Genomic DNA, 25,646 nt, shown 5'->3' with positions numbered 1-25,646 from the left:
GTATAAAGGTTTTGAAGTCATACAGTTTGTTCTCTTATCACTGGTAATTTGACTTTTTTTTAAACTAAATCAATTTAGGAATTTTGTAGCTATATAGATGCAACCTTTGTATTTAATATTTGTGTTGTAATTTTCTTATGTTTAATTTGTTCATTTTCCTTTAAAATTCTCAGTAACTTATGAAGTAATATTCATTAAAATAAACCAGAATTATATGTAATTCTAGTAGGTTTTTAAAGGGTATATTGAATTTACAACCTGTCAAACAGGAGACATTTTCAGTGAAGAACAACTTTAGACAACTTCAGAAGTTACACAAAAGATGATTTAGTACCATATATGAAATTATTTAAGGAAGAAATTAAGAATATGCCATGAATTTAACTTCTAAATCATTAAGTGCACTTTAAAAACAATATGAGCTTTTTATGCAAATAAAAATGTCATTTTCCTTAAATGACTTAGAGGTGCATTGCTTAAAATACCATAATAATCTTTGAACCTTACATGTAAACTGTTTTTAATGTTTTCACTGTTTTCTATGTAAATGAAAAAAGTTTTTAAGTAGGTCTAGGTCTTGCAAATAGAATCCTAACCTCTGTTACTTCTGACTTATAGGGTATCTTTGTTACTAGGGTTCAACCTGATGGACCAGCATCCAACCTGCTACAGCCTGGTGATAAAATCCTTCAGGTAAGACAGATACAAAGCAATGCTTTCCAAGGCCAATATTGAAACAAATAAGTGACTTGAGTTAAATCACTGAAAACAAGTTTTTATTACATTTCTTATTTGCCTTTACTGTTTTGGGGTTGAGAGACAGATCAGAAAGCAATTCAGCCTGGTAGAGTCCTATATTCTCAGTACCTGGCACTTGGCAGGTATTCTGCATATTTGTTTAAAGGAATAGTGTTACTTTGGGAATGTAAGAAGAATTGATGTGTACAAGAATCTATGCATAGTTATCAAGTGTAAGTAAGAAGGATGAAGCACCCAAATACGGTACTGATGTAACTTTAGATGAGAGAGAAGGGACTGGTTCATATTTAATTTCTCAACAATAATCTTGTTACTGTTTTAATAGTATAAAATACATGTTTATTTCTCTCTACTTTCCCTGCTCAGATAGTTACCAAAATGGAAAGACCCCACTCAACTCAGCTCAGCAGTGATCCTCTACCTTCTATTTACTGAACTCTGTCAAAGAATTGCAGAAAAGTAAAAACTCTATATAGATAAATTGTCTTGGAATCGTATTCTCACAAATATTTTAAACTAACTAGAAAGATTATGAAAACTTAAGTTTTCAATAATGATAATTATCTGAAAATACTATGAATTACTCTAGCCTCTGGCAATGTCACGGTAGAAATACCACCCGAAGGGTCCATGTCAGTTTCATGTAGACAGAAGACCAAACCAACCAATTTTCAAACTTGCTTGTTCAGGGATGGCTATCAGAGTGCTGTTATAACAATAGCAAACAGAAAACAGCCTTACTATCCAGTTAATATGAAAAAGGTTAAGTAGCTTATGACAAGGCATTTCTTTAGTGAAACACTGTATAGATTTTTAAGAGCCATCATTCAAGCCAGATTTTTATTTATGTATACAGAGAGGTTAGTGATATGTTGTTGAGTGGCAGAAGTAGATTACATAAGAGTGAGTTATATGAACACTTTTGTATCCACCTGTTCATCTCTTGGTATCTATATTGTGTGATTATACAACATGTACATTATATATATAAAACTGTGTTATGTTATGAAAAAAAAAAAAAAAGACCAAATCAGTAGATGGCCTTTTGAGTTAAGACATTGAAACAAAAGAGACACATAAAAGCTAAATATTTTCTTTACCATTTAGTTATCAAAGTTCTCTATTTTTTAATTGCATAGCTAGCCCTTTGGTGTTAAGCATTTTATATCATTTCTACAGAACTCACATTCATTATATGTAAAATGAACTGTGGTTTATACTATAGCTGAGGTCCCCTAACTTAAAAATTCAACTGTTTAATAATTGTATCAATTTCCATGGAAAACAACTATGAATAAACTCACAATGTAACCACCTAACATTTAGTACATGGTGCTATTTAACAAAGGAAATAGCTAGTTCTTTTCCTCTACTGAATTTTGAACAAATTATTTCAAATGTCAGAGTCTGTAAAAAAAAATGAAGCCAGCTCATCTCAGATCTCTCATCTATTAGAATGCCAGGCTGGATAGAGAAGTATCCCATAGCATGGAACAAGTTTGGAGACTTTGCCTTCATCTGTGACAGAGCGGGGCGAAAGATTTTTCTCTCTAAACTGAGAAAAGAAATATACTTAAATGGATATTAAAATATTCTATAGATAGATACAGATATAGATATCCTACAGAATGAAATGCAAATTAAGATGATATCTAGTTGCAGGTTTAGAATATGTTCCTGGCTGTGAAATTCTAGAACAGTTATATGTGGGGAAATGAGGATTTAGTAAGTGTTTCTAGTCCCTGAGAAGTATACAGCAACAGCAAAGTGCACAGAGAAATTAATTCTTAACACAAGAAGTAAAAAAGAATTAAAAGTGGAATCAAAGTCAGAAGAGCTTCCCCTGGGTTGTCTATTCTCTCCACAGAAGAGTCTCAAGGATGTAACATTTTATTTTTGCTGTAGAACTCATTTGTATCTAGTACAATAAAATCAAAGTCCATTTTCAGTAAAAGAAAAATGTACATAGACCTTCATCAAATAAATTGCTGTATTTACAGTTTCATTCATACTAGTTAAAAAGCACAAGTGGCCAATTATATTTTCTGAAGGAAATCAAAATGACTAATTCTAAACTGGAATCATTGCCAACATCAGATGTTAAGAGAGAAAATTATATTTTTATCTCTTAATGATACTGTAGCTCTTGGTTTAAAGAACACTGGGATAAAAATGAACTTATAACATTGAGTTATCTGTCACTTCAAGATCATTAGAATATATCCTCACTGGAGCAAATTTATTTATAAACTTTAATGAAAGCATACAACCTGGAAAATCAAGGTAAAAGAAAAGAATAAAATCAATGAATGAGCTCCTCCTTAATGTGAGGGCAGTTTGGGGTTTGATCTAAATCAGTAGCAAGTAGCAAAATATATATAAAATGGCAAAAGATGTACCTTTCCCAAACCTCCCCAAGCCCAGAATTTATTATATAAGAGCTCTCTCTTTCTTCTTCTGTAACTCTTTTTACCCACAACTCTCTTCTTATTCTGCTGTTGTATTATGAGCATCTTATTTGAGTTAAATGAAAATGTGTGCATTAAGGATTGATGTTAATTAAAACATATTCACATGATTATTCTGTCATTTACTATTCATTTTCCTAGAATAGATACTATAATTCATTAGCTTCAAATACTGGCTAAAGTTTAGTAAGTCATTTTGCTTTAAGACAGTGTAGCATGAGGAAAGAGCACTCTGCCAAGGGACCTGACCCCTCACAGCTTCATCTTCTGTAAAGTCAAATTATAAAAGAGTGAGAGAGAAAAAGGGAAAGCGCATGGACCATAAAAAATGTTATTCAACTGAACCATGTGAACTTGTCAATATTTGACCATTTTTTGAAGTGGCAGATTTGTTGGTTTAACATCATAGTTTCTTTTTTTCTAATATTCTTTCCAGTTATAAAAGTCAACCTAATTATACATTTTTCAATTTAAAATATAAATATAGAAAATCCACTAATTATAGTTATTCTGTCCAAAAGATGAATAGACTGCAAAAAAAAAAATGTACTTGATAACATGACTCACAGTTGTAGGCCACTTGTAAGTATATTGTATATTGTATCCTAGTCTATCACAGTAGTCAATTCCTATCCTCTTCATTCACCTGCCCTCTCACCTTCCCAAGACAAGAGCCTAACTTCATCAGGAGCAGAGAAATTAAATGATTTATAATTAATTTATGATATCCGGTTCTACTTTTCCAAAATTTCAATAGCTTTGAAATTTATAATCCAAAGTATATTCCTGGTCTATGGCTAACTCTCAGAGATACCAATATATAATAATCAAAGAGATGATAATTCAAACAAATCAGATAATCCCCTTTTTTCTAATCTTGAAACACCTTGTCCCTACAATTCATACAGACAAGTTGAAAAACCACTCTCAACAAATATATGTCAAGTTTCACTAGTTATTGGTAAGCTATTGGGTCACAGCATATGATATCTTGATGAAGCAGGAGTTATTCCAGGTTTAACAGAGAGGAGAAAAGAGGATGAGTAGAAGGAAGAATAAAAATGAGAGTGAAAATGTTAGTCTCTCAGTCATGTCCAGCTCTTTGCAACCCTGTGGACTGTAGCCCGCCAGGCTCCTCTGTTTATGAATTCTCAGGCAACAATACTGGAGTGGGTTGCCACTTCCTTCTCCAGGGGAAGAATACCCATGGGCTAGACTGGCATCTGTCTTCAGGAGCAGAGGTGAGACCCTTATGCCAGATGGGTGAGTGTGGAGTACAATGAGAGAGGAGAGAGAGCCCAAGCATGAAGAAAGAAAACCCTCAAACTTTATAGTTTCTCACTGAGTTGGAGAATTCAAACATGGACACGGCTTGGAGTGGGAATGGGGGCTAGGATAGGATGATGAGTTACAGCTTTCAAAGTTCAGAATGGAAAAAGAAAGTTTAGATTTCCCAAAAGTCTAAATGAAATAAATGTCCATGAATGCCTGGGTCAGTTGTATACAGATATACAGTGCTATATCTATATACAATCACTGAATCAAACCTTCCTTGTCTGAGGGGAAGTTGGATACCTCTTTTAATGACCAGTAGGTCATGCTAATAGTATTATCTTACTCAAAGTTTACTTATTCAACAACCTCAAACAAAGTTCTTTCGAGACGCCATATTATTGTCATGAATTCCATGCACTAAATCTCATGCCTTTTACTCATAAGAGAGACTTATTTCTTACTTGGAGTCTTTGGTCTAGTTTTCCAGATCATCGAGGGGAAAGCCTCCGGATCCAGGCACATTGTAGGAAGCAAGAAGTCATAACCAACAGCTTTGCTGTTCAGGAAGAAAGAGAAACATCTTTTAAAAGAAAGAAACAAAATTCAAAAAGTACTATTCAATTTAGAATACTGTTTCCCAATGGAATCTTTTAAAATATATATTTTTTTAAGAGTTCCTTACTCTTCAAGTTTCAGAGCCACTTCAGAGTCTATCCTTTGTTTCAGAATTTCACAATGTTCTCAGCATATTAAGAACCTGAAAAATCTTACATTTCTCAACATACTTAACCATACAACCATCTTGACCAGCAACATCAATTAGCTATTTCCACAAAATACACTTAGGGAAATTTCTTTCATGGAAGCAACTAATTGGCTTTATTCCAAACTGTTCACATTCATAATTATTATCATAAGTCACTAAGAATGGGTTAGGGTATGTTTATTTCTCTGAATTCTTTATAATTTCTTCCCAAAAAAGGCCACAAAAAGTACAGAGGAGACATTTTTGTTATGGTTAAAATGAAGTCAGTCAGTCAGTTCAGTCGCTCAGTTGTGTCCGACTCTTTGCGACCCCAGGGACTGCAGCACCCCAGGCCTCCCTGTCCATCACCAACTCCCAGAGTTTACTCAAACTCATATCCATTGAATTGGTGATGCAATCCAACCATCTCATCCTCTGTCGTCCCCTTCTCCTCTCGCCTTCAATCTTTACCAGTATCAGGGTCTTTTCAAATGAGTCAGCTCTTCGCCATCAGGTGGCCAAAGTATTGGAGTTTCAGCTTCAACATCAGTCCTTCCAATGAACACCCAGGACTGATCTCCTTTAGGATGGACTGTTTGGATCTCCTTGCAGTCCAAGGGACTCTCAAGAGTCTTCTCCAACACCACAGTTCAAAGGCATCAATTCTTCGGTGCTTGGCTTTCTTTATAGTCCAACTCTCACATCCATACATGACTACTGAAAAAACCATAGCTTTGACCAGATAGACCTTTATTGGCAAAGTAATGTCTCTGCTTTTTAATATGCTGTCTAGGTTGGTCATAACTTTTCTTCCAAAGAGTAAGTGTCTTTTAATTTCATGGCTGCAGTCACCATCTGCATGAAGTATGGGACCCTTAAAAAAAAAAGTATTTGGAAATTTCACTAAAGCATTCCCAACAAGGCTAAATGTGTTACCATTTTCTATAGTTGATCTCTTTTGGTGGTTGAAAATCAAAACATCAGAGAGGATTGGGGAAAGGTGGGCATGGGGGTAGGTGGTGAATGGTTCAGTATTATGTAATGCTTAGTGTTTTGAGAATGATAAAATATATTTGAAAAACATTTTTTATAATACTGTTAGGTTAGAAGACAACCAAAACTAATTTTTTAAATGTGTATGGTTTTATATGCCAGAATTTCACTGCATATCTTTATCCATTTGCTTGGTTCATAATCTATATAGTTCAGCTGCTGCTGCTGCTGCTAAGTCACTTCAGTCATGTCCGACTCTGTGTGATCCCGCAGACGGCAGCCACCAGGCTCCCCTGTCCCTGGAATTCTCCAGGCAAGAGTACTGGAGTGGGTTGCCATTTCCTTCTCCAAAGCATGAAAGTGAAAAGTGAAAGTGAAGTCGCTCAGTCGTGTCTGACTCTTAGTGACCCCATGGACTGCAGCCTACCAGGCTCCTCCATCCATGGGATTTTCCAGGCAAAGTACTGGAGTGGGGTGCCATTGCCTTCTCCGATATAGTTCAGCACAGATACCTAATTAGAGATTGAGTAAATACTTTTTGAAAATCAAAAAAATGTTTTGTATACTAAGTAAAACATGAAAAGCAATAAAGACAAATTAAGTTCATTGAGCTGGCTCTAACTTCCATAATTTGAATAAAGTGAAAATAGCATCAATTAGGTACCCATAGTATGTCATTTTTAGCACACAACCACCCTGCAAGGTATCTATTGTTGACAGAAGCTAAATCATTTATTTGAGCTTCTTCCATTATACCATGCTGATTCTACTGAAGCAAATTTTACTGATAGCAACCTGTTTATCACATTTTCTACTTATCGATTTGGAAAATATGTATTCAGTGTCCACGATGTACAAAATATTGTGCCAAGCAATGTAAACAATGTAATAGGGATTTGTAACTAAGTTTCTGCCTGGGAAGTAGACATGTCTGAAATTACCTAGAGCAGATAATGGAGGAAAAGAGACGGGGGAAAAGCTGACTTCAAACACATAATAAAATCCATTCCCAATATCTCCTCTTTTAACAGCAAGCTCTCTACAAAAACAGAAACCAACCTGGCTACAAGTACTGCCTGAAACTGAAAGGTTGATTTTTCAGTTTCTTTTGTGGTAAGGTAAAAGACATACAGTGTAGGTTGTTGGGAAACTGCTTTCAAATAGGGAATTCATTTGTTAGAAATATGCATTCAACATATTTGATAAGAAGAAACAGGCATTCTAAAATCAAAGCAGATAAATAAGTAAATATCTTCAGGATTACTATGTATTATCAGTCATGCCAGAATTTCTATACAAATAATAGACAAAGTCTTCAGTTTAGTCTTTTCTATTTTTCCTTGTCTTTTTTTGAGCCTGAACTCATGAAACATGCAAGCTGCAGCACATGAGTACATTTAAGACAGAAGAGAAATTCTTATTTATGTTTTAGTCTATCAAGATTTTTTAATACTATAATAAAAGCCACCAAGACATCAAACTTTCTCATATTTAAAAAGTGCAGTGTAAAATTTTCATTGGAACTCTCTAAGAATTAAAGGTCTGTAGTTCAGATTTTTGATGGAAAGAAAAATTTTTCAAATGACTTGGCATACAGTCAGTGTAGTGTTGATTATACAGTATGAGCCACCAGGGAAGCCCCCATACTCAGCCCTAAATATATCTTAATATTTAATGAGATTAAAATTCTGCAATGGGAAATAATTCAAGGTAGTTAATGTGAAACATAATTGTAATTACCTAAGATACCCACTATTTTGTCTCTTAATGTCTGGCTTTCAGGATTAGACAACATGAAGTCCAATAACACTAATAAGATTGCCGTATATTTTCATTTTCCTTCATCCTAAGAGTTATACACATTCAAAAGTACACTATATTAATGTAAAGAATCTGCCTGCAATGTGGGAGACCTGAGTTTGATCTCTGGGTTGGGAAGATACCCTGCAGGAGGACATGGCAACCCACTCCAGTATTCTTGCTTGGAGAATCCCCCTGGACAGAGGTGTCTGGCAGGCTACAGACCATGGGGTCACAAAGAGTCAGATACGACTGAGTAACTAAGAACAAAAGCAATGTATATCTAATACATAAGATATATGTGTACTGGCATTTTAAATCTTTGTCCCTTGAAGGGGAGTTTAAATCAACTTGAAATCATATAACAAATTTCTAATCCCATTTCTCCTTTGGATTCTAAGAAGAGTCATGCTGTCCTTCTTATTGGATAATCCCACCAATTTTGTGGCCAAACCTTCTCAGAAACTAGTTTTTAAATATAAAGCTTTGAATAATAAGAATACAATGAAATTCATGGAGAATTACAGCACCCTCTGGAAAATGTCTATGGCATAAACATCCATAATTTAGCCACTTAACAAAACATTTACCAGAAGGAAATCAAAGATAAATTCGGAAAGGAACAAGAGGATGAAATCCAGAAACTGAGTATGTTTTACAGTAAATTGATAAGCTATAATTGCAAAGCTCTATTTTTGTTAGAATTGCAAATATTATGTTCATTAACCCTCTGCCTTTTCATGTCTAAATCATGCAAAGGAGCAATTTAAAAACATTTTGTGGCACAGATGCTAACTGGAATTAAAATAAGGAAGGATACCTTCTGGAAATAATGTTGCTATAGTAAAATGATCCTTTATACTTCAAATCAGTTAAAATCAGAAATCAATGAATTATGTATTCTTGAAGCATAAAATTTTCTGAGTGTCTTTTCTTTTGTAGATTGTTTTCTTTTTAACTTCATTTTTACTTAATAAACCATACAGTTAAGTTGCAATTTCCTCAAAATTGGATATATTTTATTATAATCCATGATAGTCTGTATTTATATAAAACATACTGCTACTGCTAAGTCACTTCAGTTGTGTTCGACTCTGTGCGACCCCATAGACGGCAGCCCACCAGGCTCCCCCATCCCTGGCATTCTCCAGGCAAGAACACTGGAGTGGGTTGCCATTTCCTTCTCCAATGCATGAAAGTGAAAAGTGAAAGTGAAGTCCCTCAATCGTGTCCGACCCTCAGCGACCCCATGGACTGCAGCCTTCCAGGCTCCTCCATCCATGGGGTTTTCCAGGCAAGAGTACTGGAGTGGGATGCCATTGCCTTCTCCGTATATAAAACATATATGTAGACAAATTTGACAACATATTTTAAAGATTCATTAGTTTATTAATAGGATTTGTTCTTCAAATTGTCTTTTGTATTTATATTATATATATTCAAAATATCAAATGCATAAATGTAGATTATATGCATTTACATTTCAAAGCATTATCAGATTTATACTCTGCAATTAAATGGAATAGTATCCTCCTTTATTTCCTCAGCTCTTCTTCTAATCACACACATGAAACAGCCACAAGACTTTTCTAACTGAAATATTGTGATTCTTCTAAACTTCATATGGATTGAAAAAGTCCCACATACATGTAGTAACATAACTGTCTGATTCCCTGTCTGAACCATCCAAGATGTAAGCCAGATAGCCATAATCACTTTAACAAATACAATATAATTTTTTTTTGGCTCATCTAACAATGGAAGAAGAAAGTTCTCTACAACTGAGATTTTATCTTTTCCTTCCATTCAAACCCCTCTATTCTTGCCTCTCCTGGCATCATGCCTACCATAATGTTCCATATCAAGAAAAAGCTCAATTAATCTTAAGAAGTGAATTCACTGAATGAGTCTGTGACACTCAATGAACCTAAAAACATTTGTTTCAACCTCACAACACCCAGTGAAATGAATTGTGTCAAGATACAGAGTCATGACATAAATTCCCATCTAGACACGAGCTGTGTGAGCTTGGATATTTCATGTAATCTCATTGATCCTCACAATTTTCATCTAAAAAATTGCTAAGAAAAAAAAAAAAAAAATAAAAGTTAAAAATTGCTAAGATTAAAATAGTTCCTTCCTCTGACATTTTGCCCTTCTGTTCTTTTTACTATTCTTGTTAATGAAAATTGTATTTCTGAAATTCAAGAAAGTAATAGTGAAGTAATATTAATAGTAGTAGCTAACATTTATTGATTGTTTATAGTGTGCCAGGCCTTGTCCCTAAGCAGTTGATATATGTTAACTCATTTAATCTTTAATAAACTTTCTAAAATAGTTTGCTTTCTGATCTTTCAGAATCCTTTTGGTAATGTGAAGCCATTCCCAGGAAGTCTCTAGCTGTGGTCTTTTAAATAGGCCCCTTGAGATTCACCAAAGTTCTGGCTTAGAGCCAAAACATTTCTGGGGACTAGAATTACAGGTAGAGTCCTAGTGTTTGTTTGACTCAATGATCTAATTTATCAACTTGCTTATTTCCTACTGGGAAATCAGCTCTTTGTGTTTCCAACTATATAACTATCATTTATATAGTTACAAAGCATGTACTTTGTAGTTACAAAGCATAAAAACTAAAAGCTGATGCTTTAAAGCAGTTATTAAAAGCTAAATTTATACAAGGAGTTTCCCTAGCCTTGAATCAGAACCTGGATGGTGGGTCTGAACATCTTGAAGCCTGATTTATTGGAAACTGACCCAGATTCCATACCAGAGTTCATCTAGCTACGTGTTTTTCCCTGCTGTTTCCTCTGTGAGGCAGAAAACTGAAGCCACTAGAAAATACTTGATCACCTTGGATTTCCTGCTGCCTTTATGAGCCATCTACCTTGATCCCCATCAGGACAACCCTTTCCAGTTCTCCTCCTGCCAGTTTTCCTGTTCCCTCCACTCAATGCACCTGTATCTTCTTCCTTTAGTTCAACCACCTAGTCAGCTTTCTGTCATCCTCTGGCATAAAAGACTGGGCCCTCTTTCACTTTTCCCTCCCTCACTTAAGACAGATTTACCTAGATGCCCAGATCCATGGGATCACAAGGAGTCGAACATGACTTAGCAACAGAGCAGGAACAACAAGGTCAACAACAAACACTGTCTTTCAGTTCTGCTCCTTGAATCCAAAGCTACGGCCAATCCTGCTCCCCTCCCTAGATTTTCCTTCTTTCACAATGCTCCCTTTTAAACTTATTTTCTAGTAATTCTCTCAGCAAGAAATAATAAGAAGGAATATTATAGTATCAGATGATTAAGCCCTAGTTTAGCTGTGTAACCCTAACCTAATGCCTGTTACTAAAGGGCCACTCTAACCTCCTTCCTGAACTCCAGTCTTTTATTTCTAAATGTATGATTAACATTGCCTTGCATGTGTCGCCAGTACCACAAATTCTGTTGTTTTCCTGACTAAGCCAGCTGCTTCTCTGAAATTTCCATTTTCTGTTAACGGCATCATCAATTGATTTTTCATTTATTTCTTATGCCCTTATCCAATCAGACGCCTAAAAGTTTTCTCCTTTTTAATGTTCCCTTTCAGGTCTCACTGCCCTAGCAGACGGACTCACTTAGTCTTTCTACTTTTGAGATGGTTCACATGTAACTACAACAACAACAATTAAGCCAGAGTTAAAAATTAAAACTATAAGAATGAAAGATTCAGCATTTCTTTAAATTCTAATTTAGGACAAAGTATTATTCTTACAAGTACTCAAGTTAGATTAAACCTGTTAGGAATCTGAATGAGAATTAAAGCTTTGAAACCATGATGTACTAGGCATCACCGCAGTTTCCCTTGACTTCAACATTCCTTCCTTGCCAAAGCCACTTCTCTTATTTGAGATTCTGCATAAATTGAAAATAAAGAAGTGGAAAACTGGTGTAAAAAAAATTGCAGTAGGAGATAAGATAGCAACTATTTTAAGGATAAAATGTTGGTTAATTTATCATGATCAATGAAATAGCAGTTCAAATCACTGGGAGCAAGTGTAGCATTACTATTTCAGTAAAGTATTACAAGAAATAGTAAGAAGGAATATTCTAGTATCAGATGATTCAGCCCTAGTTTAGCTGTGTGACCTCAGGCATGTTGTTTAACCTCTCTGAGGTGTAACTCTTTCATTTATAAAAATAACAAAACTAGCCTAGATCACCAAGAAATTTATTCATTTCTGAATGAGATTGAGAACCACTGATAGAAATAATGAATATATTTGCCTTTAACAATGAGGGAAATAGAAATTATCTTTTTAATATTAAAATGTTTAAATTAAGAACTTTTCAGTGAGTCAAAATAAGATTTAACTATATCGTATGTTTTGTTTTACACAGTGAAGCATTTGAAAGAGTTGGTGGGTTTATCAGTTCAGTTCAGTTACTCAGTCATGTCTGACTCTTTGCAACCCCATGGACTGCAGCACGCGAGGCTTCCCTGTCCATCACCAACTCCCGGAGCTTGTTCAAACTCATGTCCATCATGTCGGTGATGTCATCCAACCTTCTCATCCTCTGTCATCCCCTTCTCTCCCCTTCAATCTTTCCCAGCAACAGGGTCTTTTCCAGTGAGTCAGTTCTTTACATCAGGTGGCCAAAGGATTAGAGTTTCAGCTTTAGCATCAGTCCTTCCAGTGAATATTCAGGACTTTAGGATTGACTGGTTGGATCTCTGCAGTCCAAGGGACTCTCAAGAGTCTTCCCCAACACCACAGTTCAAAAGCATCAATTCTTCAGTGCTCAGCTTTCTATATATCAGTGATTATATGACAAAAATGGTCCTGTGAACACTTCTAAACCACATCAACAGAGTTCCTGCAAAAAACAAAATAAATCAGAACAAGAACAAAATAACTATCATGTTTCAAGTGTATCTGTGTAGTACTTACTAGTGTTTCTCTGTGATTTGCTTAGTGGCTATAAGATTATGGCATCTGGTCCCATCACTTCATGGGAAATAGATGGGGAAACGGTGGAAACAGTGTCAGACTTTATTTTTGGGGGCTCCAAAATCACTGCAGATGGTGATTGCAGCCATGAAATTAAAAGACGATTACTCCTTGGAAGGAAAGTTATGACCAACCTAGATAGCATATTGAAAAGCAGAGATATTACCTTGCCAACAAAGGTCCATATAGTCAAGGCTATGGTTTTTCCAGTAGTCATGTACGGATGTGAGAGTTGGACTATAAAGAAAGCTGAGCACCGAAGAATTGATGCTTTTGAACTGGTGTTGGAGAAGACTCTAGAGAGCCCCTTGGAATGCAAGGAGATCCAACCAGTCTATCCTAAAGGAGAGCAGTCCTGGGTGTTCATTGGAAGGACTGAGGCTGAAGCTGAAACTCCAATACTTTGGCCACCTCATGCGAAGAGTTGACTCATTGGAAAAGACTCTGATGCTGGGAGGGATTGGGGGCAGGAGGAGAAGGGGATGACAGAGGATTAGGTGGCTGGATGGCATCACCAACTCGATGGACATGAGTTTGAGTGAACTCCGGGAGTTGGTGATGGACAGGGATGCCTGGCATGCTGCAATTCATGGGGTTGCAAAGAGTCGGACATGACTGAGCAACTGAACTGAACTGAACTGAACTAGCATTATACTAGGACAATCATAAGTAGGATATACTAGATAATTGATAAGTATTTGTTGAATTAATAAATTGAGTTGAAACTGGGTGAAATTAATTAGTTGTTTCCATAGTTACAATTCTGGTGTGAAGTTTAAAAACACGTGACTTTTGGTTGCTCATACTCTCTTGAATCTTATTATTAGAGACAACAACAATGTGATAAACAAGTACCTTGCATTGATGACCCTGTTTTATTTGTGTGTTTACAGGCCAATGGACATAGTTTTGTACATATGGAACACGAAAAAGCTGTATTACTACTGAAGAGTTTCCAGAACACAGTAGACCTAGTTATTCAACGTGAGCTTACTGTCTAAATATTTTTTATAAATAGTGAAGATACGTCTAGCCAGACCTAATGTTCAAATAAATTTATACATAGAAACAAATTTTGCCAATTGCTGGACCAATGGCAAACATTAGTGCCAAATGTATAATACTATAATGTTAGCACTGATCATCCTTAAAAATGTTAACTATATAAATATGATGTTCATGTGGTTATGTATTAGTTTTAATTGTCAGCCTCTGGCTGTGCATTGGTGCAGTTTTAGTTTTGATTTTGTTTTTTTTTTTAATTGAATAAGTTTCTTCTCAAAGTGGATTTCATATAATTTCGGAGCACGGAAGCACACACAAGCTCTTTATGAATTCTGCTCTCCATCAGAAACACTGCCTCAAAATTGTATATGCCTTTATACAGAAAATACAAATATAAAGAATTGTAATTCCCATAAAATATTTCTAGCACAAAGTATATGTTGGCATATAAACAAAAAGAATATAGAGAAAAAAACAATATTTTCATAAATTAAACATCTCGGATTGAGAAAGAAAATATATCTTAAAATAAGACTTTACTATATTGAATCTTTTTCAATAAAAATTACAAGATAATGCCTTATGAAAGTAACTGTACATATGGTATAAAGTGTTTATATTTGGTTCCATATTCATTTGCTAAATTCTCATAACACAGAGTGAAATATTTCATCAGTTAGCCATTTACCTCTGGGACCTGAATAAAAGATAGAACAACCTAATTTGTTCAATGCCTTTAGCTAATTACAATACAGACAGAGTTAAGAAACAGACTAAAGGTCATTGTAGATAAATCTTTTTCACCACAAATGTAAGCAGTGAATGATGGGTGGCAGCAAGGTGTTGCTTTATTTCTTTCAAGTTTATGTTGATTATAGCCCTGTGATTTCTTTACTTGTAAATGTGGAATTTATTTGTGTGTTGCTTTATCCAATTTGCTACTTTTAAATCATTTTAAATGAGTTTGGGGTATTGATAAAATTTATCATTAAGAAAGACTTGTTAGAAAGTTATGGGGGTGATAAAATAAACTTTGGTATTTAAATATGAAACTTCAAATATAATTTCTCAGAGCCATGGTCTATCTGTATTACTAATTTCCATGCCCACCTTGGAGGGCAAAGTAGAGAAAATATCTTTTTTCCCCCCAAAGTTGCAAAGTACATATAATCTTAAATTCTGTCTCACTGAAGAGAAAGATGAGCATCATTAATATAGAATTAGTTATTTTTACATTGGAACTGTTTTCCTTTACAAATGATCAAAATCCATTTTATAACCCTTTAAAACTGTTTCTTTTATGTATTAGTCATTCATTTGATTAAAATATTAATTTCACATTCCAGAATAATTTCCCAGAGTTGGTTATATGCATTCTCTCTCATATTTTGACATAGCTCTCTTTTTTTAAATATATATAATGAATTTACTTTACATGCCAGTGTTCCAAATATTTTGTTACGATTTTCACAATAGTATCATATATTGATGTCACCAAAGCTCTGAGAGTAATATTTGTAAGTTAACTGTTTTATGGGGGACATTGAAAATATTGTATTTTTGTAGGGTCTATTAAAATGAGTGTCACTTATTAGAAGTACAGTGGTATTTTTTTGGCAATAGAATTTGTCACTTGAAGGCAAATGATACTTCACTTTATAGATGATGCACTAATTTTGATGTTGCTTTATGTCAGGGTGACATTAAACTATGATTTTATAGGCTTTGATATTTAGCAAATGATTAAATGATTGGCCTATTTAATATGCTTCCCAGAAGTAACTTTTAAATGCATTTTAATATATTGACAATTTCTGATGAGAAATGTCTTCAGAGCCTAATTTTTTCTTTGCCAAAAACTCACACCAAACTACCATACCAGCCACTATATTAGGATGATCATCAGTAGTCAAGATCGAGGCCCTCACTGTCTTCCCAAGATCACTTAAAGGAGAAACAAGCTCATGGGTGTAGTTTGGTAGCCATGAAGCAGCTCCAGTCACCCCATTAGTTTTGTTAATCTTTCATGGGATAATTGGGAGAAGAGCCAGATAAAGGACTTCCCAAGTCTTTTTTCCTTATGTCAGGTTTCCGCATCAAACACAGGGTCTCAGGAGATGTTTCTGAGGCCAAGTGGAGAGAACCATGATCTAGTAAACCCTCTGCCACTCCTGATGTGACAGACAACACTGTCTTGGGCCATGCTTTACTCCTTCCTGTTCTCAGGAAATGAGAAAAAGAAAAAAGGGACCCCTGACCAACTGGAAATGAAGCTGATGTGCAAAGCACCTCATTGTCAATTGTACTGCCATGCTGCATACTGAAAAAAGGCAGGTAATAATGAAAAGAGGTATTTTTTTTTAGGTTGACTGAAAAAAATCATTGATCACTTACGGGGGAAGAGTCTTATTGATTCCATGGGTGACCAAAACCAATAATACACAAATTTGTGGTATTGGTTTTTTTGGAAGGACTGGCTTTGCTGTTTGAATTAGCATCTGGTTTATGCTAACAAAAAAGAACAAGCAAAAGTTAAGGGTGTCCCTTTAAAAAAGAAAAATCAACAGCCACAAAAAAGGGAGTGGAATTCATGTGACTCCAATAGACTCACCTTGGTCTTTGATTTTTATTAGGATCTTTCTGCTGAGAAAGCTGTCTTATACCTGACATGAGTAAGACATAATGGGAGGGAATGAGAAAAGTATTAGGTGAAAAGAATAAGCACTGAAAATTACTAGTAGAATTGTTGCAGATTTTGCAAGCCAAATAGAAATTAGTGGACTTTTTTTTTTTACTATTTACATGGCTTATCATACATTGTCACCAAAGCTCTCTTATGATAATTCTAGCTTACCAGACAACACAAGCTACCTGAACAAACATAACACTTTCAAAATATAAGGATCTTTTTGACAAGAAATATTGAAAGTCAGTATAACATACAAATATTTATATCATGATAATTTATTGCTTATTGAAATCTATCACATATATGTGTCCCAGTTAATAAGAACTGTAATTATATAGACGTCAAATAATCTGGGCCTAATGTTGGATTACCTCCTTCAGGATGGAAAGCAGTTTTAAAGAGAGAGTGACAAATCAGGATTGATTAGTTCTTAACCTTAAAGATGATTCCACATATATCACTAATATAATTACTTATTAGAAGCAGGACTGAGATATGTTTTAATAGGTGAGCTAAAGAGAGGGAGTATTCAAAGGAAGGAAAACTTTGAAAAAGTTAATTTTATATATTCATACATGAAAAGTATCTGAATTTGGCAAAATGACTGATGAAGGAAAACATTTTACTTTTAATCACAAAATCGATTTAATAGCTCCACCACAATTTAAAGCCTTGGAAAACAGTGTGTGTTTGCCAACTTGCCTTTCTATTGACTTTTAATGCTGTCCTCAGTAAATCTCTGCCCCTTGTTGGCACACAGATCAAGAGTCTATTCTGACAACTTCACACCTGGCAAAGGGCACCACAGCATAACCAGATGAAAAAACCATGTTGGCAGAGGACCACCACTCTAAGTCTTTGGTAAATTCAATCAACATCTTTGGCTGATTCCTGATACACTGACCAAATAACAGGTTTTTTGAAACACTGGGTCAGTAAAAAGTTATGCACATAATAAAATCTAATCAGTTAAGAAGACAGGTCCTTTATGTAGTATCAAGAAAAACAAGGTTGAGTTTTCCTCTCACAGAAATGCTAAATCATTCTGAGGCTTAATAAAATGTTCAAACGCTGGGTTGGTGATGTGCCCTGTCTTTTGGTTGTATTAGTGTTACCTGATCATCTGGGAATTGTGAGGAAATCTTCAATCTGCATGAACTTTTTTCCTTAGTAATACACCCAGAAAAGCATCCTGGCTTGGCCCAGAGTATTACCCCCATCACTCTCAGCACAACCATCCCTTGAGTATACATTACAGTGAGAAAGTAGAGTGTGGGCTGTGGAAAAATAAATGTGCAACAAAGAAAGCATGTAGGTCAATATTACAGGAGATCCCGGTCATCACCTCTCCAAGGCATCCTTTCAACCTCATTTGGTCTAAACTCTTCAGAGAATGTTTTTTGAAACACTCTACCATATGAAACTAAGGCAGATACAATCAAGTTTTCTAGTTATATTCTGAACCTTCTGGGGTTGTTTTTGGTTCTAGAATGCAAAACTGACCTGTCTTCCTCACTGCTGTTGCTGCTATAGATCCATACCTCCAATTCCCCACGACGTTCCAAGGGCAGATGACTGCTTCTGTCCTGCTGACACAAGGATAAGAGGCCCCCTTAGAGTTCTGTTTGGAGACCCCTGACTATCAACTAATGGTTCCAGCTTCCGGTTTGGGAGGAAATTTCTTGGGTGATCCAGGAACCTAGCGTAGTAGCATTAACCAAGGCTCAAAGGTGGAGCATGGATCATGTCTCTGACAGCATCAAACAAAGCTCGTGTGCAAGGGTGAAGCTGGCAGGTCTTCAATAGAACTGTTTCCACTTCTGTTTTTGAAACGTTGGCTTTTACTACGTTGAGGACACTCTCTGAGGCTCCCAGCTGATTGTCATGGGGACAGGTTACAATCGTCCTTACCTTTGACACTGTCTGCAAGAGAATGATTGGGAAATACTGTCCTGTGATAGTATAAACTCCATGATTTTAACTTTGGAGAATTCAAAGATTTCTGATAAATGGAGGGAGAAAGTCCACTCTAAGTTTTGAATAAAGAGGGTAAATGAAAACCTAGGAATTTTATTAAAGCCTTGGGCTTTTAACTTTTGATTATCATAATCTTCTCTGAGAGCAGTTCTTTAGGAAGTAAAGAGAGAAAAACAGAGAAGGAAAATAATTCACCGGCCCTATCTTTAGAAGCATTATTTTATCTAGTAGCTTTTTCTCTGTTGGATTTTGATGTGTAACAGTGAGCTCTTACTTTGCAACAACTCGATGAGCACTGAACGAGATAAGAAGTAGACGTGGATGTAAAGCAGGCACAGATGAGAAGGTTATCTCTACAGCCACATCAACCTCCCCTAATTTTCCTGGGCTGCATAACTCACTTTTCTTGGCCTAATTTTGTATTTTGTTAATAACAGCACCTCAGAGTAGAAGATTGTGAAATTCAAGCAGTGTTTATGTAGAAAGCAGTGAAATCCTGTGACTCTGCAGGTGAAAGTCTTATCCCTTTTTCTGTGGGTGGGGAGGCTTTTAAAATATTTCATTCTTTAAGCTAGTGTAACTTTTAATGTGTGTAGGAAAGGATGTTGAGGGGAAAAGTTAAATGAATCATCCAATCTTTCTCTACTTTTGAAAAAGTATATTTTTTCTCAAATCTATCCCTGTTACACAATTGTATTATTTGTGTCAGCTTTTTTTTCCCCCTTCTTCAAAATAACTGGATGAGTAAGCAGCCTAAAAATAGTCCAGTAACTCTATACCTAGAGTAAAACATCTTAGTACAGAGGCTTACTTTCATCAGCAAACTCTGTAATTCCTCCATAGGAGAACTGTAGCTGAATCTCAGATGCCTAAGGTATGTCATTCATAAATTCAAAACATTCAGGGACAGTTTATTGAGGAATATAACAGAAACATTAAATGTGATGTTAACAAATATTTGTTGAGCATCAGCTATATAGCAGGCACTACGAGGGCTGTAACATGGTCTCCTCTGCACAGAATCTCACAATCAAGGGAAAAGATGGGAGAACTTCCCAATCAAGGAGAGTACACGGCCATATGGTGAGTCCCTGTGCCCCTGCCCTCAGCCCATGCGTTGCAAAAGGAAGCAGCATCCTTATCTAGTCAAATCTCTGAGGTTTGAGCAGGTTACATGTGGAGCTATAAATAGGTCTTCCTACTGGGTTCTGTGGTCTTTGGGAGGTTATATGAATATTTCCCAAGACTTAGGACAATATTTGAGAGGCTAGAAGTGGCAAGAGTGGATGCCTTACTGGACAAGATAAATAGCAACTGTAATCCTTTGAATCTGTGAAAGAAAATTTCACCAATTTGTTCCAGAGAAGAGAGAGACTATTAGAAAAAATGATATCCTTCAACCTGGCTCTGCACTGTGCCTGTATGTCACTGACATGATGGAAGAAAGAGATAGAAGCTGTATTTTTAAAGGCTTGATGTGTTTGATTGAAGAGATTCTTCTATGCTTAATGTCCCCAAAGGATCCCTTCTATGACCACTGCTTCTTACAGGCCATCAAAAAGCATGAGTCCAGAGGATCAATATTAGAATCACTCATGACCCACGGAGAAATGCAATGAGTTGAATATTCATTCAGCTGGCTGCATGTCATGTTTATTTACCTCACTTACTTCAGTGAGGTGAAAAGTATTTTACTGAGTGCTGTTCAGACTAGCCCATGAAAATACTGTTTGCATTAAGTAGGATCAGACATTCACATATTGTGGACATCTGTTTATTCTTTCAAGAAAAGTTTGATTATTTGAATCTAGGAATTACTTGTTTTTCTTCATTCAATCTGTGCATATGCAGTGTTTTATTTTTTTTAATAATTTTATTGAGGTAGAATTTGTCCCCAGGTTTTTTTTGGGGGGGGGGGGGCGGTTATTGTTATTGTCTTTTTTTTGACTGCACCATGTGGCATGTGGGATTTAAATTCCCAGACCAGAGATCAAACCTGAGCCCCCTGCAGTGGGAGGTAAAAGTCTTAACCACTAGACCACCAGGGAAGCCCCCATACCAGTGTTTTGGACACCTAACATCTTTACCTTTCACTGAGTACTTTCTGATCTCAGCCTTTGCCCACAATGGTCCCTCTATTGAAATGTCTTCCTCTCCCCGTTCTCTTTGTAAAGTATCAAAATTATATGCAGCCTTCAGGATCCAGTTCAAAGATTACCACCATGAAAATTTCCCTAGTATTATATTGGAAGAAGTTTCTCTCCCTAATATTAATACCATCATATTACTTTTTGTAGGTTTTATAGTACTTATTACATTCTATCTTCAGTCATAGAGGTTTGATATACCTTTGTTCTTTCCTCTCTTATCACCTGGATGCTTCTTGGGAGGATCAGACAATACTTAAAAGAGGCATTCTAGACTGAAGGCACATCTGGTTTTGCTTTCTATGTATCCTTAGGGCCTGTAGAGTGTCAGAAGCATAGCAGGTGCTCAATAAATATTTGTTCAGTGATTAAGTGGATGATAGGCCTGGCACATAAACACATTTACTGGATTAAACAAGAAGTTGATGTTCAATTTACATAACAACTTTAAACCATGAAACGTTCACTTTCTCAATTCATTCTTTTCTTTCTTCAATTCTCCCTTTTAACCCAATCTTCCTCTCCTCCTCAGCATTTCTTCTAAGACCTTTTAGGTTCTCGTGCTATGTTTCAACTGGAGAAGGCAATGGCACCCCACTCCAGTACTGTTGCCTGGAAAATCCCACGGACAGAGGAGCCTGGTGCGCTGCAGTCCATGGGATCGCTAGGAGTCGGACACGACTGAGCGACTTCACTTTCACTTTTCACTTTCATGCATTGGAGAAGGAAATGGCAACCCACTCCAGTGTTCTTGCCTGGAGACCCCCAGGGACGGGGGAGCCTGGTGGGCTGCTGTCTATGGGGTCATGCAGAGTTGGACACGACTGACGCGACTTAGCAGCAGCAGCTGTGTTTCAACAGTTGTATTTGATTTCCCTTTTATATTTTCTAAGGACCTTGTGATGTGCTTAGTCACTCAGTCGTATCTGACTCTGTTATCGCATGGACTGTAGCCTGCCAGGCTCCTCTGTCCATGGGGATTCTCCAGCAAGAATACTGGAGTGGGTTGCCATGCCCTCCTCCAGAGGATCTTCCCAACCCAGGGATCAAACCCAGGTCTCCCACAGTGCAGGCAGATTCTTTACTGTCTGGGCCACTAGGGAAGCCCATGAATATTAGAGTAAGTAGCTTATCTCTTCTCCAGGGGATCTTCCCAACCCCAGAATCAAACTATTGCAGGTGGATTCTTTACCAGCTGAAATACCAGGGAAGCTAAGGACCTTAAACACCGTCCAAAAAGTTTAAGAAACAACTTTTGTTCATTTAATTGGAGTACATCATATCAATCCTTTTGATTTCATTTGGGTCTTCTCTCCTTGGAAGAAGGCATGCAGATGGATGCCAGAAATCTCCCAGAGAAATGAGTGCAAAGGTTGAACTTATAGAGCCATGGTCTTGGTCTTAGAGTACCTTAGAGATAATCAAGCCCTGTTTCCACATTGTACCAGAGGCCCAAGACCTAGAGAGGGCAAGTGATTTTGTAAACCAAGGACACAAAAGTGCATGCTTAGAACTGGCTTTAGGTCCCTATTTAGGGTTATTCCGGCTCTACATTGTGACTTGGTAGATCACTTTATCAAGCTTTACAATTTGGAGAGTGGGCAGTAGTAAAAGAAGTTGTGATAGGGATGGCTAGGGAAAGGTAGTTGAGAAGCGCAAATCCCTAACCCTATTTTAGCTCTAAAATTTAATGAAACCACTGCCTAACGCTGCCTGTTCTAGAATAAAGACAAGTCTGTCCACAGCTTTTAGCTATAGTTCAGCATAACAATATTTTCACACTGCATTTTGGATCCTTTCATGGGAATATTCCACTATCCTCATCCATAAAGCAAAATGTCATATACTCCAGAATTCTCGGGCTACTGCAAAAGCTTTAAAATTAACATAATTAACTGTGTACAGAGATCACAGAAAAGAGATTACCTTAATAAAACCACATGCCCCCTCCCAAACTTTTATAGAGATCAGAATCTGGCCTGCTGATCTCAAAGCAGAAAGAAAAGATTTTCTACTGCCATTGCTATTAGTTTCATTAGGTACTTTGTTTGTAGGGGCAAAAAAAAAAAATTGGAATTCAACCCCTAAGGGGAGGCGGGCGGGGTGGGGAATGTCTGTTAGGAGAACACTAGGTTGGTAAGCTCCTAACCAAAGTTCCTTTATTACCTCATAGGATCTTGCTTTCCTTACAAATAAAGCATTTCTTTCTTAGCTTTCTCTCAACAGTATTTCCCGTTTGGGTTTCTGTTTGGGTTTCATAGCAAATTGAATTACAGAATTCAATCAGTCTCAAACATTAAATCTATTTCTCATTACTGCTGTGTTTATACTAATAATACTAATTATTCCATCTGCCTCTGCCTTTTTTGTGTGTGTGTGTGTGTCTGCCTTTTAATTTCTTTGTATGGGGAGAACTTGCTAACAGGCTGCGTAGGGCTTCTTTTAATGACATTTTGTATCTAGAAGCCATTAGTATATCCTGAAGGAAATTTCAAATCATTTTTTTTGATAGAAGGGTGCCTCAAACTGTCCAGCTTGGTCTTATAGCCCACTCTCTATGTATTTACATGAGGAAAAGAATGCCAATTTCTGTTTGAATAAAAATGAAGTGAAAATGAAAAGGGTAGTATTAATCGAGAGAGCAACATTATTTTAGACTAGCGAGTGGGTAAGAGTATTTCAGAAGAGCTGGAGTGCTGTATTTTAAGTAAGAGTTTCTAGAAAAGTGAGGAAGAGTAATAAAAGGCTGGATGAAAGGGAGAAATTAATGTTATTAGGGGAGTAAGAATGAGAAAGGGGAACGAATGGGGATGATAGAGAGGAACGGAAGGAATTGGATGGCAGAGATCAGACCCAGATTCAAACACAGCCTCATCTCTTGGTGACCACGCCCCCTTCAGACATCCCTGGAATTCCCTTCCTCTCCCTCCCTCTCTCCTCGCAGAAAGTGATGAAAAATAATGCATATATTAGAAATATGTTTCATTTCATCATTATTTAAAACAAGTTATTTTTATAATGTGGTGGATAATTTTTTAGTCATGTTGAGTTCAGTTCTGTTCAGTCGTTCAGCCGTGTCCGACTCTGCGACCCCATGAATCACAGCGCGCCAGGCCTCCCAGTCCATCACGAACTCCCGGAGTTCACGCAAACTCACGCTTTGTAGGAATACGTATGCAATTCTGAAGAGTTGCCACTAGATGGAGCCCTTATATCTATAGTACAATTTTATGTATCTCAATCAGCAAGTCTGTAGCTTGGATAACCCCACTCTGGACAGCCCGTTTTTATACCAGTCCTGTTGATAGAACAATAAATAAGTGTTAATAAACTATTTCTAAAACTGTTAACACCCTTTTTCATACTCTTTTGAGAGAATTAGTTTGAAATAATGCTCTAAATTTAAACAATACAGGCAAAAGAGTAAAAGTTTTAAGCTTATTTTAATCAGTTTCTATATTTTTGACTACATCTCTCAGGTTTTACCGACCACCCAGGACCCAACCACAGAAAGAAAGAGTCTCTCTCTCAACTTCAAGTGAGTGTGTGATTTTAAATTCTGATATTCCAGTTCAGATTAATTATGACATCTGCCAGTTTAATTGTTCTTTAACCTCCTTTGGTTCTCCAAATATTTTGTAGAGGTATTTTAACAAGTTTCCTTCCTATATGCTCATTTCAAATATGTAGGAAGATATTTACCACAAATTATTTAAAATATGTATTTTTAGATGACCCCCTCCAAAACTTAAACATCAGGAATTAACTATACAGGCCTGGCATGCTGTAGTCCATGGGTTGCAAAGAGTTGGACACGACTGAGCAACTAAAGTAAACTGAAGTGAGCATAATCTTGATTATGTAAATCTAAAAGTAGTCCAAATCTAAATATGTGTATATACATATACAGCTTTATTTCCAGGTGACACCTGGTAGTATCAAGGTATCCAGCATAAATTCTTAATTTTTCATTTTATCTATGTGTAAAGAAATTAATATTATAATCAGATTTGGGCTTTCCTGGTGGCTCAGTGGTATAGAATCTGCCTGCAGTGCAAAAGATGCAGGAGACATGAGTTCGATTCCTGGGTAGGGAAGATCCCCTGTGGGAGGAATTGGCAACCCACTCCAGTATTCTTGCTGGGAAAATCCCATGGACAGAGGAGCCTGGCGGGCTCTAGTCCATGCGGTCACAAAAAGTAAAATCCGACTGAGCGCATCATCAGATATTATGTATTATAAACCGAATACAGAATGTATTTCAAAACACATCTCATAAACTGATAATCAGATTCAAGGGGATGGTTTAAAATCTCCCCCAGCCTCCCTTCTTTCAACCAGAATGTCTGGGTGTTGAAGGCACAAAGCTCCTAGCAGCCTTGGTGACCTGTGTCCTCAAGCTATTTTGGTTCTTAGACATTTGGAATGTCAGGGCCTCTACTGGCTAGATCATTGTTTAAAAACCGAATGTTTCTGTTTACTTCTTCTAAGCTTATAATTATATCCTCACTCTCATGGCTTAGCGATGGCTTAGCCATCATCCTTGTTTGGTCCTCCTCTGTGCTAATTCCACCAAAGGCCTATTTATTCCTGTTTGTGGTATTTCTCTGCCAACCATTTAATCTTTGTTTCTTCTGAACCCAAGCAAAGGTAGAAAGAACACACAGTGTTCCTTCCCAAAGTCTATGTAAAACTGTTTAATCCTCCAGTGTTTTCCTCCAAAGGAAACAGTTTCCCAACCCACTACTAATACAGTATGTTCTTAGCAAATTCAGTCAACCTTCTTTGGGGGTTGGTGCT

General features: G+C 36.6%; 1 protein-coding gene across 11 annotated transcripts in view; it reads left to right on the top strand.

Annotated features, from left to right (window-relative positions):
* The window catches only part of LRRC7 (leucine rich repeat containing 7), a 622,091-nt gene extending 597,217 nt beyond the window's left edge, over nucleotides 1-24,874 (top strand). For 7 of the 11 annotated variants that reach the window (XM_027536916.1, XM_027536918.1, XM_027536924.1 and 4 more), the window contains 3 exons: nucleotides 619-693; nucleotides 13,922-14,012; nucleotides 24,326-24,874. In XM_027536916.1, the coding sequence (XP_027392717.1) occupies nucleotides 619-693; nucleotides 13,922-14,012; nucleotides 24,326-24,396 (237 nt within the window). In that variant the 3' untranslated portion in view covers nucleotides 24,397-24,874. Of the gene's footprint in view, nucleotides 1-618; nucleotides 694-13,921; nucleotides 15,855-24,325 lie in introns of those variants that run through there. The other 4 variants (XM_027536917.1, XM_027536926.1, XM_027536921.1 and 1 more) reach the window with 2 other exon arrangements.
* Nucleotides 24,875-25,646: the final 772 nt, after the last annotated feature.

The sequence above is a fragment of the Bos indicus x Bos taurus genome, chromosome 3 (assembly GCF_003369695.1).
Source record: "Bos indicus x Bos taurus breed Angus x Brahman F1 hybrid chromosome 3, Bos_hybrid_MaternalHap_v2.0, whole genome shotgun sequence".
NCBI classification, from domain to species: domain Eukaryota; kingdom Metazoa; phylum Chordata; class Mammalia; order Artiodactyla; family Bovidae; genus Bos; species Bos indicus x Bos taurus.
Note: the sequence above shows the minus strand (reverse complement) of the source record. Positions and strands in the feature narration are given on the sequence as shown.